The 18,428-nt window shown below is 35.6% G+C and overlaps 4 protein-coding genes across 4 annotated transcripts; 1 reads left to right on the forward strand and 3 right to left on the reverse strand.

The window, feature by feature from the left end:
• Positions 1 to 1,138: 1,138 nt before the first annotated feature.
• On the reverse strand, positions 1,139 to 4,480 carry LOC111777239 (cellulose synthase-like protein H1). Its single transcript, XM_023656747.1, has 9 exons — positions 4,196 to 4,480; positions 3,772 to 4,090; positions 3,554 to 3,679; positions 3,294 to 3,410; positions 2,999 to 3,211; positions 2,803 to 2,914; positions 2,536 to 2,714; positions 1,898 to 2,248; positions 1,139 to 1,788 (listed from the first exon to the last, which is right to left on the reverse strand). The coding sequence occupies exons 1-9, from the start codon at positions 4,456 to 4,458 to the stop codon at positions 1,237 to 1,239; spliced, it is 2,232 nt and encodes a 743-aa protein (XP_023512515.1). The 5' UTR covers positions 4,459 to 4,480; the 3' UTR covers positions 1,139 to 1,236.
• A 901-nt stretch (positions 4,481 to 5,381) lies between these two features.
• LOC111777043 (cellulose synthase-like protein H1) lies at positions 5,382 to 9,556 on the reverse strand. Its single transcript, XM_023656485.1, has 9 exons — positions 9,306 to 9,556; positions 8,697 to 9,027; positions 8,506 to 8,619; positions 8,271 to 8,387; positions 7,953 to 8,165; positions 7,775 to 7,871; positions 7,512 to 7,705; positions 6,030 to 6,380; positions 5,382 to 5,951 (listed from the first exon to the last, which is right to left on the reverse strand). Exons 1-9 carry the CDS (start codon positions 9,554 to 9,556, stop codon positions 5,382 to 5,384), a joined length of 2,238 nt encoding a protein of 745 aa, XP_023512253.1.
• A 3,862-nt stretch (positions 9,557 to 13,418) lies between these two features.
• LOC111777615 (mitogen-activated protein kinase kinase kinase 18-like) lies at positions 13,419 to 15,064 on the forward strand. Its single transcript, XM_023657287.1, has one exon. It carries the CDS (start codon positions 13,732 to 13,734, stop codon positions 15,049 to 15,051), a length of 1,320 nt encoding a protein of 439 aa, XP_023513055.1. The 5' UTR covers positions 13,419 to 13,731; the 3' UTR covers positions 15,052 to 15,064.
• Positions 15,065 to 16,671: 1,607 nt separating this feature from the next.
• LOC111777794 (dirigent protein 23-like) lies at positions 16,672 to 17,255 on the reverse strand. Its single transcript, XM_023657509.1, has one exon. The coding sequence runs from the start codon at positions 17,216 to 17,218 to the stop codon at positions 16,703 to 16,705; it is 516 nt and encodes a 171-aa protein (XP_023513277.1). The 5' UTR covers positions 17,219 to 17,255; the 3' UTR covers positions 16,672 to 16,702.
• Positions 17,256 to 18,428: the final 1,173 nt, after the last annotated feature.

The raw sequence follows: 18,428 nt of genomic DNA on the forward strand, positions 1-18,428 counted from the left end.
CCTTCAAGAGTTTTTTTTTTTTTTTTTTTATTATTATTATTATTATTATTATTATTTGGATGGCAAAATTTGTAATCCAGCATAGTATAATTAGATTAAACAATTGTTAATTATAAATTTAGTCGAAGAAAAAATTAATTTATTATTGAATCAAGCTAATAATTATATCAATTAAATCGTATAATTCTAATGAATTTCATATATAAATATATATTTATAAATATTTAATAAAATTCATTTGAGAGGTGTTTTTGTAGAGAAATAAAATAAAAATTTACAACCCCTCATCATATGATAGAAGATTGAGATTACTTTATGCTTCAATTTGAAGTGATCCCACCAAATAAAGAATTAAAATAATAATAATAATAATAATAATAATAATAATAATAGTAATAATTAGATTCAATTTCTGGGTGCTGCATTTTTTAATAATTAATTTTCTTGGAGGTCAAAAGGTATGGACCCCAAAAATTAGACTATCAGATTTTTTTTTTTTTTTTTTTTTTTTTTTTTTTTTTTTTTTTTTTTTTTTTTTTTTTTTTTTTTTTTTTTTTTTTTTTTTTTTTTTTTTTTTTTTTTTTNTTTGGGGATTTAGTTATAAATCAATCCAAGTTATATTTTAATTTTATTAGGTAATATTTTAGTTTTAATAGTTTAGGAATAGATTTGATTTTATTAAATCTCAATAATATTATTCACACCATAAATTATTATCAAATTAAAAATATAAAAATTAAATTTGCGAGAAACTAAATTATTACTTGATAGAACAAATTTGAAATAAAATGATCGATAGTATTTTACGTGTGAGACAAAAATTTCACTTGATGAATTGACATATTACCATATAAATGGTGCTATGGGTTCAATGGATGCTTGTCCATGTTCAATCGACTTAATTAGCTTAAGAATGACATAAGAACAACAAAATCATCTGGGTCCTTAGCTGAGAGTGACTTAGTTTAATAATTGTAAAAACTCGAGTCCACTGTTAGCAAATATTGTCTATTTTGGTCAGTTACGTATCACGGTCAATCTCACAGTGTTAAAGTATGCTTGCTAGGAAGAGATTTCCATCCTCGTTCTCCTCTACAACCGATGCAGATTCTCACCATAACACTTCGGCCTCCGTACATTTTGTAGTAATAGTAGTGATAGGAACATAATTTCAAAATTATCCATAATGTTTCTACCTTGATTACAAGTAATTAAACAGACCAACATTTATTAGTCTCAATTTGTAGACATAATACAGGACACAAACAAGAATGCCAAAGCACTGGAGGTGCGCAAGGTGGGCCATGGAAGCCCATATTTTCCCTTTGCAAACATCCCCTTCAAGAACGACCAGAAGCACAAAATCAACCACACACAGCATATCACCTCCCCCACCCCAAACTCTTGCACAACGGGCTGCCTTATCCTTAATAAAGCGACTGAAAGCGCTGCCAGTTGAATAATCAAAATGGTGGTTCCAGGTACAAACACTGGGGACTCATCGAATGTGAAACAACCCAAGTCCCCATCGCTACAACTGTCTGTGTCATCACTCGAGGAAGACGATTCCTTTTTTGTTACTTCAAACACAGTCTCTGACAGTCCTAATAGCTTGAGGACGACTGCCACTGCCCCAAGCGAGGAAGCACAGATTGTGTTTATCCTCGCCATTCTCTCGTTATTCCACCAGGCTCTTGCTGATTGGCCTGTTTCCAAATACTGTAACAGCTGCTGTAGATTGTAAAACACAAAGAGAAGAATAGGGATGCATGCTACTGGTTCTTGTACCTGCATTCATAAATTCAATGTCCTTCATGTTCAGTTTCTTAAAAAAACTAACAAGATTTTACAAAATCAAAATAAGTTTTGGGATTTAGAGGTTGAATTCTATACTTGCCTTGGGCAAGAAATGGGAGTTGGCAATCAAACAGAATGCTGGCAGAGTAGCATAACAAATCTCTGGAATAGAACGAATGCCCCAAAGACATATCCACACAGAGAACATACGTTGCCTGAATTGGAGCTTACCAAAGAGAGCACTGAACATGGGGCATCTTTTGCTGAATAAAATTTCAAGTAGTCCTGTCATTGCTCTCTTCTGATGGTTTAATGGAATTGGACCGCCTGAGGGCGCGCATCCTAGGAAGGCTGGTGGAGTTGGTGTAAGGTAGGCAGATTTCCAGCCTTTCTTATGGATCTCAGACCCAGTCAACATATCCTCCAATAACGATCCATATAGCCAACCCACCTAAGAACCAATCAACAATTATTGAAGCAAACAAGGTAGATATGACACAATTAACTTCAAATTTGCATTTAGACTTCAGACATGTTATAATGTAGAATATCTATGGTCAAGCTCACATAAACTAGAGCTAACATTCAATATCCGAAGTCTATCTGATACACAGTTTTCGGCACATAATTTGGGCAATCCACACAGAAACAGTTAAATCTAGTTATTTTTTATGATAAAACTACAACCCAAGTCGTGAATTAAGGGACAAAAAAGGTATATGAATTGAAGTAGCAAACCTTGGTACCCCAACAAGAAGCGCGTTCATAATCAGAGGTAGCAACTTCGTTTACTGTTTTGATAGAATTGGATAGGCCGCGTGGATAATCAGTAAGGCTTCTCAGAGCATGAGCGGCTGAGTTCACGAAATCTTTCGAATTTCCAAATGTTTTATGCAGTTCATCGTCACAATGCTTCCCTGAAAAATGAACGGAAATAAATTATGTAATCAAACATGAAATGAATCAAGTATGTTGAGTAGAAGCGTCGTGGACAGTAGTAATTACCGCTAATATTTGTACCATCTGGGGATTGTCCATACATGACTTTTCGTCTATGGATACATCCTGTTCCCATATAACCAGGCCCTTGAATCCCCGCCGCTCCACGAAAAGTGAACTGCCAAAACAAAATACACATAGTTAACATCAGGCAAAGAATACTACAATATGAAGTACAAAAGATTGCAAGTTAATAAGTCACCTCCATCATGACAATCCATTGGTTCCCAAAGGGATCATCCTTGAGTCCATTGTAAAAGCATTGGGGAAATTGAATAAATGCATACTCTTTATCAATAATTGGGTCTAGAAAGAGACACATTCCTTGTAAAAGAACATCAGGATTGTTCACAAACATATCACAATCTACATTCAACATATAAGGCGCGTTCGTCATCAATCCAGAAATTCTGGCCTGCAAATCAAACATACATTGCAAGTCTCATTAAGAAAGGAATGTATGGAGAATTTAAGATAAGGAATGATTTGAAAATTACCAAAGCATTCATAGCACCAGCTTTGAAATGATGTGGATGTTGGGGTTTCTTCTCTCTCGAGACATAAATCAAATGAGGCAATCCATCCCAGAGCCCTTCCTTGTTCTCCCAAATTACCTGCAAATGAGATACGTTCAAATGTTCACTATCTGTCAACAATTGTTTAATTTGTTCAGCCGCCTAATTGAACATTAGCTAAAAAAGAAGAACATAGGGTTAACAATTGTTGGATGGGATAATTTATAATTAAGAAGTTGTACCTTGATTATAGGGGGGTGATCTTTTGAGTTCGTGTTAGAGAAATCTGCCAAATCGCCCGTAAGCTCGCGAGAAGCAAAATTTTTGGCTGGTTCCTCGATGGTTCGGCGTAGCTTCTCGTACTCATCCTTATCATAGAAACAGTAAAGACAAAACGATGTCAAAATCTCTCTCGAAATCCCCAATGTTTTCTAAAGCATATCATTCAAGTTCTTATTACCTTAACTCTCCTCCACTCGCACTGGAATTCCTCTGTTCCATCAGAGCTTAAATCATTAGAAAAATACCTAAACGGAGCCCTAACTTGAACCTCATACTTCTTACAAAAAGGAACCCAAGTTTTAGCAAACTTGAGGGCTTCCGTGAGGGAATAGAAAGTGAGTGGAGAACAACCGTCGTCAGAAACATAGATAGCCAGTTTATTGGCCGGATAATCGACGGCTAACAAAGACAGCACCGTGTTAACGGTGATAATCGGTGGCTCAAGCACCGAATCCGCCGTCGTAACAAATACATCCACCGGAGGAAGATCCTCGACTCTGTATTTCCAATCATTAAGCACAAACAGACAAACAGAACTTCTAAGAAATGGTCCAATACAAAATTACAAAAATCAAAATCCGGAGAATCAGTATATAAATTACCGTTTGAGGAGGCGTTCTGGATACGTTTTGTAATCAACCGGATTCCATGTGACATTGACAAGGAGAGCCCAAGTGAAAGTGAACCAACACTCGCAGAGGAAAGCAAGTACATGAAGCCAAGTGAATCCATGGCGATGGAGGAAGAGGAAACGATAGGCGAGCAGTGAAATCAGGAGGAAGAAGATGGTAACATCCAATACTCTCTGTACTGGTCTATGAACTCCAGCTTTTTCGTACAGAGGCAGAGCGTTGGGTTCAACCATTGTGAACGAAAAGAGTACTCTGCTTCTCTTTCCATGGCAATTGGTTTGGTTTATATAGTGTATTAAAAAAAGGGGAGACACAAAACAAATCTTTAAAAAAAAAATAAACTATTTTATTATTACACTTATTTTATTTATTTTTAAACTATTAAACAGCATCTAATATTTTTTTATTAAAATGTATTTAATATATATGTCAGTATACCTACATTGTTCGCAAAGTCTTAAATTTACATGGTTAACTTGTTCGTTGGGTTAGAATAAGTGATATCAGAGTCGAATTGGTTCCTTGAATCGTAACACACAGATACGTCTGTTAGCAAAATAATTGGTTAAATCTCAAATTGACCGATTGGTAGTAGAGACCGAAGATCAATTAAATTCTTATATTTTAAAATAATTTTATTATTTAAACAATATTATTTATAAAATTATTCTTTAAAATAAAAGCATTTAATAATAATATATTATATGATAGTCTTTTCAAAGTTGGCAAATTTGACTTGCATTGACCATTCGTTTTCTTGGGGTTCAAGGTGGGGGCTTGATAAATACGAAATCTTTTTTTTTTTTTTTTTTTTAGATAATTATAGAGGAAATTTGTTGACATTTTGATATAATAATTATTTTTTTTTTAAATTATTTGAGAATTTATGGTTGAAACTTAAAATTTTGAAATGGTAACATTATGAGCTTTCTCATTAAATACACAATAAATTCTAGAAAAATTTCTAAGAGAATATTAATTTTTTTTAACATTATTAGTTAAATTTTTTTTAAATTTAATTTCAAAGAGCTTATATAAACTTATCATAAATCAATTATTATAATTAATATACGAGCCTACTAATTAGTATCAATAAACGCTTTGGACATCAAAATTATAAAATTCAAATAAAACAACGAAGGTAAATAACCAATAATTAAACTCTCACTTGTTCGTTATTTGTTAACGCGAAGAACACAAACAAGAGTGTTAAAGCACTAGACTTGCACAAGGTTGGCCATGGAATTCCAAATCTTCCCTTTGCAAACATTCCCTTCAAGAATGGCCAAAAGCACAAAATCAACCACGCACTGCATATCATCTCCCCTATAGGTAATTCGGTAATAACATGGCTTCCTGCCTTCATTGATCTCGACAAACCGATTGAAAGCGCTATCAGTTGTATCATCATAATTGTGGTGGCTGGTATGAACAACGGCGACTCATTGAATGTGAATCGACCCAAATCTTCTTTTACTTCATCTTCATCGTTCGAAGTAGACGATCCCTTCTTTGTTACCTCAAATGTTGTTTCTGATAAACCTAAAAGCTTAAACACTATGCCTATAACTCCAAATAAGTACGAGCACATTGTGTTTACTCTTCCCATCTTTTGGTTGTTCCACCAAGCCCTAAACGATTGCCCAGCCTCCATGTATTGTAGTAGTTGTTGCACGTTGTAGACCACAAAGAGTAAAAGGGGGATGCATGCGGCTGATTCTCGTACCTACATTGAGTTTGGATTCAATATGAAAAAAAAAATCTTATCATAAATCATCGAACCTAAAAATTTGAGCGAACTTACATTGGGTAAGAAACGAGAGTCAGAGATGAGACAATAAGCGGGAAGAAGAGTATAGAGAAGCTCGGGAACGGAGCGTATGCCCCAAAGTGATAGCCAAAGATAGAACATGCACTGCCTAAGTTGGAGGTTGCCAAAGATAAGAGCAAAAATGGGGCTTTTTGTGCTGAACAAAACTTCAAGTTGGCCTGTAACCCATCTCTTTTGCTGCGTTAAAGAGGTTGGCCCTCCTGATGGGGCACACCCTAAAAAGGCCTTTGGCTTCGGTACAACAAGAGCCGATTTCCATCCCTTTTGGTGTATTTTCAGTCCAGTTAACAAGTCCTCTACTGCACTTCCATACAGCCAACCCACCTACGAGCACGAAACCATCAAAACATCAACGACCAAAAGTGTGCGTATTCAGTAAAGTTAAAGTCCACTGCTAGTAAATATTGTATGTTTTGGTCCATTACGTATGATCGTCAGTCTCATGGTTTTAAAACGCGTCTACTAGGGAGAGCCTTGGCACAGTGTAACGGCCTAGATCCACCGCTAGCAGATATTGTCCTCTGAGCTTTCCCTTTCGGACTTCCCCTCGAGGGGAGGAAACATGTCTACTAGGGGAAGGTTTCCACACCCTTATAAAGGGTGTTTTGTTCTCCTCCCCAACCAATGTGGGACATCACAATCCACCCCCTTTCGGGGCCCAGCATTCTCGCTGGCACTCGTTCCTTTCTCCCATCGATGTGGGGCCCCACCAAATCCACCCCTTTGGACCCAGCGTCCTTACTGGCACACCGTCTCGTGTCTACCCCTTCGGGGAACAGCGAGAAGGCTGGCACATCATCTGATGTCTGTCTGGCTCTAATATCATTTGTAACCGCCCAGAAATTTCCCTTTCGGGCTTCCCCTCAAGGCTTTAAAAAGTATCTGCTACGGGAAGGTTTCCACACCCAACCACACATTTATAAAGGGTATTTTGTTCTCCTCCCCAACCAAGGTGGGACATTACACACACGGTCCAGTGTCTAGCTCTAATACCATTTATAACCACTCAAACCCACCACTAGCAAACTTTGTCCAATTTGGCCCGTTATTATTGTCATCAACCTCACGGTTTTATAACGTGTCTATTAGGGAGAGATTTTCACATCCTTATAAGAAATGCTTCGTTCCCCTCTCCAATGGAGGTGAACCTCACAATCCACCCCCTTTGGGAGCCAACGCCCTCGCTGGCACATCATTCGGTGTCTAGCTCTGATACCATTTGTAACGGTTCAAGCCCACACCTAATAAATATTGTCCACTTTGGCCCGTTACATATCGTCGTGAGCCTCACGATTTTAAAACGCATTAACCAGCGAGAGACTTTCACACCCTTACAAAAAATACTCCGTTTCCTCTCCCACTGGTATAAGATCTCACACAAATTCAAACCTCTTAGTAATTAGGAACCAAAAAACCAAAAGAGTAGAAGATGATAGAGATTGTTTGGAAGCATACTTGTGCACCCCAAGAAGAATGGTATTCATAATCACAACTAGCAACTTCCTTTAATGCTTCTATGGAGTGGGACTCCGACAATAATGGACGGCTTGGATTATGTGCAATCCTTCTCAAAGCATCAACGGCCGAGATCTTCAATTTCTCTGATTTTCCAAACCTCTTGTCTAACTCAACCTCAAAATTACTTCCACCTATAAATTAAATTAAATTAAATTTAATTTAATTTAAAAAATCTAAGTTCAAATTCTCATACTACCTACCATCGGGAGGTTGACCATATAAAATTTTTCGTCGATGAATACATCCCGTCCCCATGTAACACGGTCCCTGAAGTCCGTTCGTTCCACCCATAATAAACTACAAAATAAATAAATACATACATAAATAATTAATTAATTAATTATGACATTGCTTTTTAAAAAGCACATAATAATCTACCTCCATCAAAACATGAAATTGGTTTCCATACGGATCGTCCTTAAGTCCATCGTAGAAGTTTTGAGGAAATTGAACAAAAGCATATTCTTTGTCAATTATTGCGTCTCGAAGAAGACACATTCCATGTAACAGAATTTCGGGATTATTCACAAACATATCACAATCCACGTTTAATATATAAGGAGCATTCGTCATCAATCCAGATACCCTTGTCTGCACATTAAATACAAATAACACGATCATAAGATAAAAATAATATTTGTCACATAAATATTTAATATAATAGAATATAGTTAAAAAACGGGTGAAAAAAAATACCAAAACGTTCATAGCTCCAGCCTTATAATGATGTTGATGTTTGGGTTTCTTTTCTCTCGACACGTAAATTAAATGAGGTAATCCATCGATACGTGCCTCCTTATTCTCCCATATTACCTGCAGTTATGTTTGACATATACTTATTCTTAAATATTAAATATTTTCTAAAATTTAACAAAATTAGATATAAAATTAATTAATTAGGAATAAAAAATTATGATTTATGAAGGGGTACCTTAATAATTGGAGGGTGGTTATTGGATGTTATATTGGAAAAGTGGGGCAGGTCTCCGGTCAGGTCACGCAGGGCAGCTTTCTCAATTCTCTGACCGAGCTTCTCGTATTCGTCCTTCTCATATAAACAAACAAATAATAATGACCAAAAATTATTAAAAAAAAACGTAATCTTAGACGAAAGTTTGGTACCTTCATTTTCGTCCACTCATGGCGGAACTCCGGCGAGTCTCCGGCGACTAAATAATCGTCTTTGTTATTATAAAAGTATCGAAATGGAGCTCTAACTTGAACATGGTACTTCTTGCAAAAAGAAACCCAAATCTTTGCGAAATTCAAAGCTTCAGAGAGGGCGTAGAAGATGACCGGGGAACCGCCGTCATCGGAGACGTAACAAGTCAATTTGTCGGCGGGATAATCAACTGCCAACAAAGATAGCACCGTGTTGACGGTGATTATCGGTGGCTCTAGCACTGCATCCGCCGTTGTCACAAATATGTCTATCGGAGGAAGCTCCTCCACTCTGTATTCATTTTTTCATCACGACCCTCACAATTACATGATATTATTCCTTACTTATAAATTCATGATTATTCTCTACATTAGCAATTGCACGGTTAGACGAGCACCACTTAACATGCATAAGTTCTCATGGGTTTACTTTAATTTTCAGAATGCCTCTTATGAATAGAGAGACTATTATTTGATTATAAACTCATGATTATTCCCTAAATTAGCGAACGTGGGACTTTCATCATTCAACATGCACGACTTCTTTCTAACAATTTTCAATAGAGTTACCTTTTGAGGAGGCGGTCGGGGTAGGTCTTGTAGTTGAAGAAGTTCCAACGGGTGGCGACGAGGAGGAGCCAGGTGAAAGTGAACCAGGACTCGGAGAGGAAGGCAGTGGCTTGGAGGCAAGAGAAGCCATGGGTGTGGAGGAAGAAGAGACGATAGGTAAGGAGCAAAACCAGGAGGGAGAAGATGGTAATATCCAATGCTCTGTGGACTCTTCTTTTGACGGCCACTTTTTGATACAGAGGATTGGCCATTTGGGAAAGACTCAGATGTTGCTCATTCTTTGGTTTCTTGAAGGGTTTATATAAATTTAAATAATATGTCGTTTTCATATCAATAATTAATTATACAAAAATCATACAAAATCTTATGAACATATTAAAGCAAACCAACCAGACAAAAAAAAANGTAATACATTTTCTAAAAAAGTTACCTAATCTTACACTAAATTTTCGTACCTTAGTAGTCGTCGTAATTAAGTCGCAAATTTCCTCTACCCTACATTATTATTTTTATCATTAAAACAAATGGTCGCAAATTTCTTCTATTCTATATTATTATTTTTATCATTAAAACAAATAAAATTAGTCTATCAACTCCACACACGGTGAGCAAATATTGTCTCTTTGTCTTTCATTTCAAGAGTTTTTCCTCAAATTTTAAACACGTTTAAAAAGTTTCTGCTAGTTCTTTTAACTCAATGATTTAAAAGAAAATCTCCATTAAAATAGAAATTTTGATGTCGTAATTAAGTAGAAAAATAAAATATGAATTTGAATTTGAATTCAAATGTTAGAAAAATCTTAATTTGAATTTGAATCCCATTCTATATTAACAAAATATTTGAAATTAAAAAAAAAATCTTTAAAAAACCCGACAAATTATAAATAAGTTCTTTTGAAAATGGAGCACTCGCTTATGACTTGGCCTTGATTAGAATTGTCTAGCTCGACCTTAGTCAACACGTAGAAATACTGACCAAAGAAAACCTAAACAGGATTGTCTAGCTCGACCTTAGCCAACACGTAGAAATACTGAGAATGTTTGCTTAATTCCACCACACGTAAATGGTGTGTGAAAGTTCTCTATTTATAATCAAATAAATTATAAGAATATGGAAATAGTAATAAATGGAAAGAACAATCAATGGAAAGATACCTAATGGTAAGAAGAAAAATATCTAAAACACTCGCTCGCAAGATGAGCGTCAGATTTTAACGAACGTGAAGCTTGGATTTGAAAAATTCAAAGAGAGGTCGAGAAATATTTCCCGTGAATATGTCAACAACCTGNATAAAAAAACACTTTCTTGGCCATCGAAAACTGCAGAGGGATCGTCACTCAGCGGCGATGCTGCCTTGGCTGCGACGAGAATATGTCTAACCCATGAAGAGGGATCGTCACTCAGCGACAATGCTGCCTTGGCTCCCGTGAGAATATGTCAACCTAAGAAGTAGAAGGAAAAACCTAAAGCAAGGGACAAAGACAATGTTAAAGTCAGAAGAGTCGCCACAGTGGGCGAAAGAGCCAATTTTGACGAGATTACTAAACCAAACAGACACTAGATCACGATTGCTTGAAAGTTCTTTGGTGACCATAGAAAACATATAATAAAACTTGAACTTTATTCAACTTGATCGGGAGACTTAATCCAAGACTTATTAATTGTTTGAAACGACAATTCAATTAGAAAGACTTAGAAGCTCATACTTGCCCAACTTCGGTCTCGAACTCATGTTCAAAGGCTGTTGGAAGGCCCACCGGTTTTTGTTTTAATTCGGGGCTTGCACCAAACGCAAGGCGACGTTGGCAACTCCACACCCATTCAAATACAATAACGTGGTTACGTGGCTTTTGACCACAACCAATCAACAGCTTTCATTTCACACGTGTCATCTTTTGGATGGTCCACTTGTAACCCCAACTTTTCGCCCAAAAAAAAACAACGATAATTAAAAGGAAAAAAGACAAAATAAAATAAAAATAAAAGGCACATGACTTGCGTGTGACGGAAGATCCCCTCGCCACCATTTAGCGGTCTTGCAAGCGAAGCAATTAGTATTTGCGTTTTGCAAGCTTTAATGTCTTCGGCTTTCAAGTATTATGCAAAAATCATAATTAATTTTAGTAATTAATTTAAATTAAATTTAATTAATCTCTTTAAGACAAGAGCACCACCGACAGCCACTAACCACAGTTAGCTCAGCTGACTCAATCTGCACCTCTTTGGGAATTCAGTTGCGCCAGGTCATGACAAGCCACTTTGTCCCCATTCCTTTTAAAGGATGCTCTAATATTATATAACTTTGTATTAAACTTTTGTTCAAATTAAAAAAAAATAATGTTGTTTTAATGCGAAAACCCGTCTCAAGATAAGGACTAAACTATGGATCAAGATCAAAATTAAAAAAATCCACCAAGTGGGTTACAACAATTATCCTGAGATAATAAATTCCGACAAAAAAGGACAAAAACACGAGAAAAAATTAGAAAGTTCTAAGTGACATCCAATTAGCCATGGTAACATAACTATAAGCAAATTCAAAACAAATCTCCACCGTCCAAATTGAAGCGGCTACAAATCAACCCACAAATGGTTGGAAAAAGCTTAAACCGGCCAGCTTTTTTTCTATGTTCTTTCGCTTTTCTCGCTTCTCACTGAAAAGCCCAATATGCTCGTATCTAGGTCGGGGCTAAGGGGGTTAAAACCACCATACCTATGAGAGAATACACATAGATATAGAACCCGCTGGTAATAGACCTACTTACCTTACTTGTGGATTTCCAGTCTCATTCTCACTCAACAATACAAGAGTAGAGTTGTTGAGGATTATTGGGAGTAAGTTACATATTGGCTAATTTAGGAAATGATAACCGGTTTATAAGTGAAGAAATACATCTCATTGCTACCAAGCCTTTCGGGAACTCCAAAGCAAAGTCATGAGAGCTTACACTCAAAATGGACCATATCATACTATTGTGGAGATTCCTGATTTCTAACCAATATACTTATATCCTCACTTAACTTAAAAAAGGTCACAAAGAATATTCTAATTTTGAAAAAAAACTTTATAGTTTTATAAAGATGATTAAATGACATTGAGTGACACCTTTCCTTCGTCACCCATTCTTTAAAAGGTGAAAAATCATGAATTTTTGTTTCTTTTTGGTGAAACTAATTAATAATGGGAAGTAATTGAATTAGTTTGGTGACAGACAGCACGAAATAAATGGATGCTCCACTTTTTATTTTATTTTATTTTAATTATTTAATTTACCCTTTGAGTGCTTCATTCAATTTATATCATGATTGCTTCACTTAGAGGATACAAATCCTCCAATTAACTCATTTTTACAGCCACCCTAAATAAAAAGCAATGCCTTATTTATTTCAATTTCATTATAATTTTATCACACAATCATTTTATTTTTTTTATTTTAATTTATAATAATTTTTAATTCAGTAACAATTTTGATATTTAATTTATAATAATTTTTAATTTGATAACAATTTACACGTTGTTTAGCTAACTTTCTTAAATGACATTATTTTCTAATTTATATATTATAATACTTACTTTTCATTACCGATTATGAACTTATATAAGGGCTAAAGTGCAAATGGTGGAAGAAGAAACCCCTTAAAAGAATATATTAAAATTACGTCTATTGCTATTTAGCTTCATCATTCAACGCTAAAGTGCGAGAAATACCTTAAAAAAATACATTAAAATTTACGTCTATTTATATTTAGATCTATTTTAGAAGGGCGAAAATGTAAATAGTGGAAGAATAAATCCTTCTAACACCGCGTTAAAATTTATGTCTATTTATATTTAGTTCCATTGTTAAAGGGCTAAAGTGCAAATAGTGGAAGAATACACCCCTTAAAAAGAACTCATCAAAATTTGCATCTAATTTCGCTCGATTGTAGGAGGACTAAAGTGCAAATAGTGGAAAAAGAAACCTCTTAAAAGGACACATCAAAATTTACATCTATTTATTTTTAACTCCCTTGGGGAAGGGCGAAAGTGCAAATAGTGAAAAGAATAAAACCACTAGAAAGTACATTAAAATTTACATCCAAATTGGTCACGGCTTTTTAAACCAATGGCATATATCCAAATCCAACACATGCCAGCGTTTCATTTTGCCATGCCATCATTAAGTAGGCAGACCCAAACCAAATCTGCCCCAATCCCCCACCCATAACCTCGACACGTGGCAATCTCTCCGTAGAGAAATTGTCAACCCTTCTAAAAGACAGAACAACCCAACCAATAAAACCAACCCTTTTTACTATAATCCAACCTTTTTGGTAATTTCACTCTCTCTCTCTATATATACACACAATAACCCCTTTCGTTTTTCAAACCCATCCTACTCATCTACCCATCAAACTCTCTTTTCTATTCTATTCTTCAACCAAATGGACTGGACTAGACGCCACGTCATCGGCCACGGCTCCTCCGCCACCGTCTTCCTTGCCACGGATTCTTCCTCCGGCGACGTTTTCGCCGTCAAATCCGCTGAGATTTCATACTCGCAATCTCTACAAACTGAGCGACAGTTTCTTTCTTCTTTAGCCTCTCCGTATGTCGTTTGTTATAGAGGGTGTGAGGTCCGGAGAGAACAGAGTGGGGTCGTGATGTTCAATCTTTTCATGGAGTATTTGCCCAACGGTTCGCTTGCCGACGTAATTCGCCGCCGTGGGGGTCGGCGGCTCGACGAGGCGGCAATCGGAATTTACACGCGGCAGTTACTACAAGGCCTACAGTACATTCATTCCAAAGGCTTGGTGCATTGCGACATTAAATCCCGAAACGTTTTGATCGGTCGTGACGGTGAGGCTAAATTGGCCGATTTCGGATGCGCCAAGTGGGCGAGCCAAACAGACTCAATTGGTGGCACGCCGCTGTTTATGGCACCAGAAGTGGCTCGTGGGGAGCACCAAGGACTCCCCTCTGACATTTGGTCCATTGGGTGTACGGTCATCGAAATGGCTACCGGCGGTGGCTCACCCTGGCCGAAAACAACCAGCGACACCGACCCAATTTCCGCTCTGTACCGAATTGGGTATTCCGGCGAGTCGCCGGAAATTCCATCCTGTTTATCCGACCAAGCAAAGGATTTTCTAGAGAAATGCTTAAGAAGGAATCCAAATGAGAGATGGACAGCCAATCAGCTTCTAAATCACCCATTTGTGGGGGAATTCAATTTCTCCCCAAAGAAAATCCAGGAAGTTCATTCGAATTCTCCAACGAGTATTCTAGAACAGGGCGTTTGGAGATCCATTGAAGAAAGTGAAATCAGAGAAGCCAAATCGTGTAGACCCAATAGTTGGGCAGCAGAGCAGATCCGACGGCTGTGGATGGCCTCAGGAGAGCCGAGCTGGAGAGATGATGAGAACTGGATTACAATTCGAAGACAGGACATTGGAAAAAGCAAAGAAGTCGGTGACGAAGGCGACACGATTGGTGGGTCAGAAGTGAAAGGCTGTAGTAATAATTATTGGGGTGAGAAACAGAGTGGCGGTGGCGGCAAGGAGTGGTCGGAAACGGAATTCACACAGAATAACGGTGGTTTTAGCTGCAGAATTAGTAGGAATGATTTGGCAGACCATCGTTGTAAGAACATTATTAGTCTTGTACATCATAATAATAATAATAATAATAATAATAATAATAACCCTTCAACTTTTCATACTCATACACCTAAATTTCTTCATTTAATGTCAACTATATTATGAAATTTAATTCAATTCAATTCCTCTCTCCCTTTCTCTTTTCCCACTTAAAAACTCATTTTTGTTTATTTATTCGTGTCTCGAGATTGTTGAAAATGAGTACTTCCTAATTCTTGATACGATTACATTCCTTAAAATTTTGGATCTGAAGCAAAGAGACTAGAAGTGTTTAGAAAATTTGGTCAATTGAAGAACCTACTAAACTCAATTTTGTAATATCAACTTTTTTGGGTACGGTTCATGGTTAAGAATTACAGACCTCCCGACTGACTACTTTTCTCAATAATTCTCAATATTTGCGGAAAATAAATAAGAGAGGGTGGGAGAGAGGTGAGTTAGGGTTAATGAAGGAATGGCTTAACTCCCATCCACCGTCGGTTGAAGATTAAGAAGAGGCCATGCCATGTGTAACTTAATTACTACTCATTGCCCAACATCCTATTTTGTCTCTTCTGTGCCTCTTTTTTTTTTAAAAAAAAAAATTTAATTTTAATTTTATTTTGCCAAATGCTAACTCACCTTTGGTTGGCGTCCACGCATCTCCCCTGCCTCCACGTTGCCTTTATCAAACCTTTTCTTTTTCCTTTTAAATAATTTTATGGAGTTTCATGTTCCTTTCTTTTTAGCACTTTTCATTTTAAATACCCACTTTTTACTCAGCTAACTTTCATTACTTTTTTTAATTTTTTTTAAATACCCTATTTATTTTTAATTCTTATACACTAAATTGTTTAATTTTTTTTTTTAATTTTAGTCATAAAATTTATAAATCTATTAAATACGAAATTAAATATAATTTTTGGAATTAAATAAAGAATTTAAACACAAAAATAAAAAATAAATATGAGATTAAGAAGTCACGAGACTTATTTAGGATGGTTGTGCGCCACCGCATACCATAAAACAATTCAAATATTAATCCATAGTATAGGGGAGTACCTACTAAGCATTCCATCATACATTGGATGGCTCCTGTGCTTCCACGTGTATCTCATCTGTTGGCTCTCTCTCTCTCTCTCTCTAAATTCTAAAATTATTCTATTTACCTACCACAATTCCATAATTATCTCATTTAAAAAAAACGAAAGCAAATTCTTTTAATTATTCACACTTAAATTTTAAAAAAGAAAAATCCATATTTAACTTTAATTATATAAATTTTGCCATATAATTTTAAATAATTAAGTATTTATTTTCCTTCCCATATTAATATTGTGGTAATTAAAACATTTAAAACTTATATTGGACCCCTCCAATTTATGAGCACTCAATTTTTCAATAAAATGTTCAATTAAAAGGTGCCCTTAAAATTAAATTCATTAATTGATTGTGGGTAATTGTCCTAGACTACTAAAGAATTAATCTACTCTAACGTATTAAAATTCACAATTATGCATTTTTTTTTTAATTTCTATAATAAATATTTAGAGTTATTTTGAAATATATGAAATTGAATTTAACTTATAAAACCATATTTATTATTTTTGGAATTTTCCGTAATATATATAAATTAATAATGACGTATAGGATTGGCTAATCATAATTCAATGAATAATTAATACGAAGGAATAATGGAATAATTATTTAGATTAATTACATTAGTTATTAAACAAATACCTTTTTATTTAATTTCTTGCATAAACATTTCCGGTTACTAGTAATGTTTGACAGTGACGTTGAACTGAACGACGGTGTAGCCGTTGGGAATGTCGGTGACGACATTCTTACCGACGGCGAACCCTCTGGCGAACCGGAATTTGCCGGTCCCCGACACCACACCCAGCTCTCTAACGCCTTCGAATTGTCGGCTCGTTCCTTGAATTTCGATGCTGCTCCCATCCGTGAACCCAAGCGACAGAACCACCATCAAATTCCGGCCATCCGCCGCCGCCACGGTGTATATTCCCTGAGCTCGCCCTAGCGGCGTTGAGTTGGGATTTGGGCTAGCGGTGATTGGGTCGTCGGTGACGAAGATGGTGCCGAATTCGGTGAAGTTCCAGGGCTTCCCGGCGATTCCGGCGACTGGGATGAAAGTGGGGTTTGGGCCATTGGCGAAGTCCTGTAAGTAGAGAATTAGATTGGTCTGTTTCAGCTTGGCATTGGCGGCGGAAATGGCGGCCGTCGTGAGAATTAGAACCATGGAAAGCTTGGTGATGACGTGTACAGCCATTTGGGGCGGAGGGAATTGAGAAAGGGAGGACGTTTTTATTGTGGTGAAAATGGATTTATTTACAGCTGGATTTGGCGTTTCTTTTGTATAATATATGGTTAAAAGTATGGAATAAGTTTATGTAATACATAACGTTTTAATTTAACCAAACTTTACATTAAATATTAACATATGATTACTTAGAAAAATATGATAGTTTTAATTTTAACAAAAATATGTTTTATTTGAAAAAAATTTGTGGGTTAAATTTCAAATTTCAAATTTTTATTGTTGAATTTCATAGTCAATATGTAACATATATATTTAAATTAATAATTTTTTAATCTAATATTGTTTCGTGTATCAATCGGTCAAGCAATTGGGTGAAAGATTTAATTTCACTTCTCTCAAGTTTAGAGATTTCTTTTCTTTTCTTTTGAATGTTTGAGATTTGGTTGAAGATTTTGTTAATGTTATGAAAATTTCATATAAATAAAATATTTTAAATAATTTTAATTTTATTAATAAGTTAGATTATTAAATTTTAATTAAATTTTCATTTATGTTAGAGTTTATTTTATAATAAATTTTATTAATGATGTACAATTTTTATTTAAAAATTAAAAAAAATTAAAAAGTCCTACAAAAATCATATTTATAAATGTTTGAAATAAAAGAAAAATTCTAAGAGAAACAAAAAAGAATAAGGTAGCCAAAGACAGGAGCTATAATGGGAGAATTAAGAAAACTGAAAATTTGAATAAGTGATGTTTATTTTCATCTTTTAATGGTCTTTCAACAAGATTCTGGATAAGTTTAGTGGGATGGGCAGATAGAACAGAACCTGTCAGTTATGACTTTAGGGGACGGTGTCTAAACTAATTTCCGATCTCCCTTTAAAATGTTGATGTAGGTAAATATTAGCTTGACAGTCCCGGGTCAAATTTGTAGCTGGAGGACTCAAGTGTTTGCCTTTTGTAACAAGTAAACCCATGATACGAACTAATAGATGTTCATACGCTTACCCGAAAGTCAGATATCTATATCATAGTTGGCAAGTGCATTTGATGAAAAACAAAAAAACAAAAAGTAATTTAAAGTTAATGGTGAAACTTGTGAGTTTTGAAAGATTTGTTAATGTGTCTATTTTGTGTATCAATAGAGTTTAGTTTTGTGTAATATTTGTATTTTCCGACGTTTGTATTTCTCCATTCTTGTGGGTTGAACTCAA

Source organism: Cucurbita pepo, chromosome LG16 (genome assembly GCF_002806865.2).
Source record: "Cucurbita pepo subsp. pepo cultivar mu-cu-16 chromosome LG16, ASM280686v2, whole genome shotgun sequence".
Classification (NCBI taxonomy): Eukaryota; Viridiplantae; Streptophyta; class Magnoliopsida; order Cucurbitales; family Cucurbitaceae; genus Cucurbita; species Cucurbita pepo.

Coding starts and splice junctions, on each gene's coding strand:
- LOC111777239 (XM_023656747.1), bottom strand. CDS start 4,458: ATGGTTGAACCCAACGCTCTGCCTCTGTACGAAAAAGCTGGAGTTCAT. Junction 3,212..3,293: donor CTGGTGCTATGAATGCTTTG/GTAATTTTCAAA, acceptor TTTGATTTGCAG/GCCAGAATTTCTGGATTGAT. Junction 2,915..2,998: donor AATGGATTGTCATGATGGAG/GTGACTTATTAA, acceptor TTGTTTTGGCAG/TTCACTTTTCGTGGAGCGGC.
- LOC111777043 (XM_023656485.1), bottom strand. CDS start 9,556: ATGGCCAATCCTCTGTATCAAAAAGTGGCCGTCAAAAGAAGAGTCCAC. Junction 9,028..9,305: donor CCCGACCGCCTCCTCAAAAG/GTAACTCTATTG, acceptor AAATGAATACAG/AGTGGAGGAGCTTCCTCCGA. Junction 8,388..8,505: donor ACCACCCTCCAATTATTAAG/GTACCCCTTCAT, acceptor ACATAACTGCAG/GTAATATGGGAGAATAAGGA.
- LOC111777615 (XM_023657287.1), top strand. CDS start 13,732: ATGGACTGGACTAGACGCCACGTCATCGGCCACGGCTCCTCCGCCACC.
- LOC111777794 (XM_023657509.1), bottom strand. CDS start 17,218: ATGGCTGTACACGTCATCACCAAGCTTTCCATGGTTCTAATTCTCACG.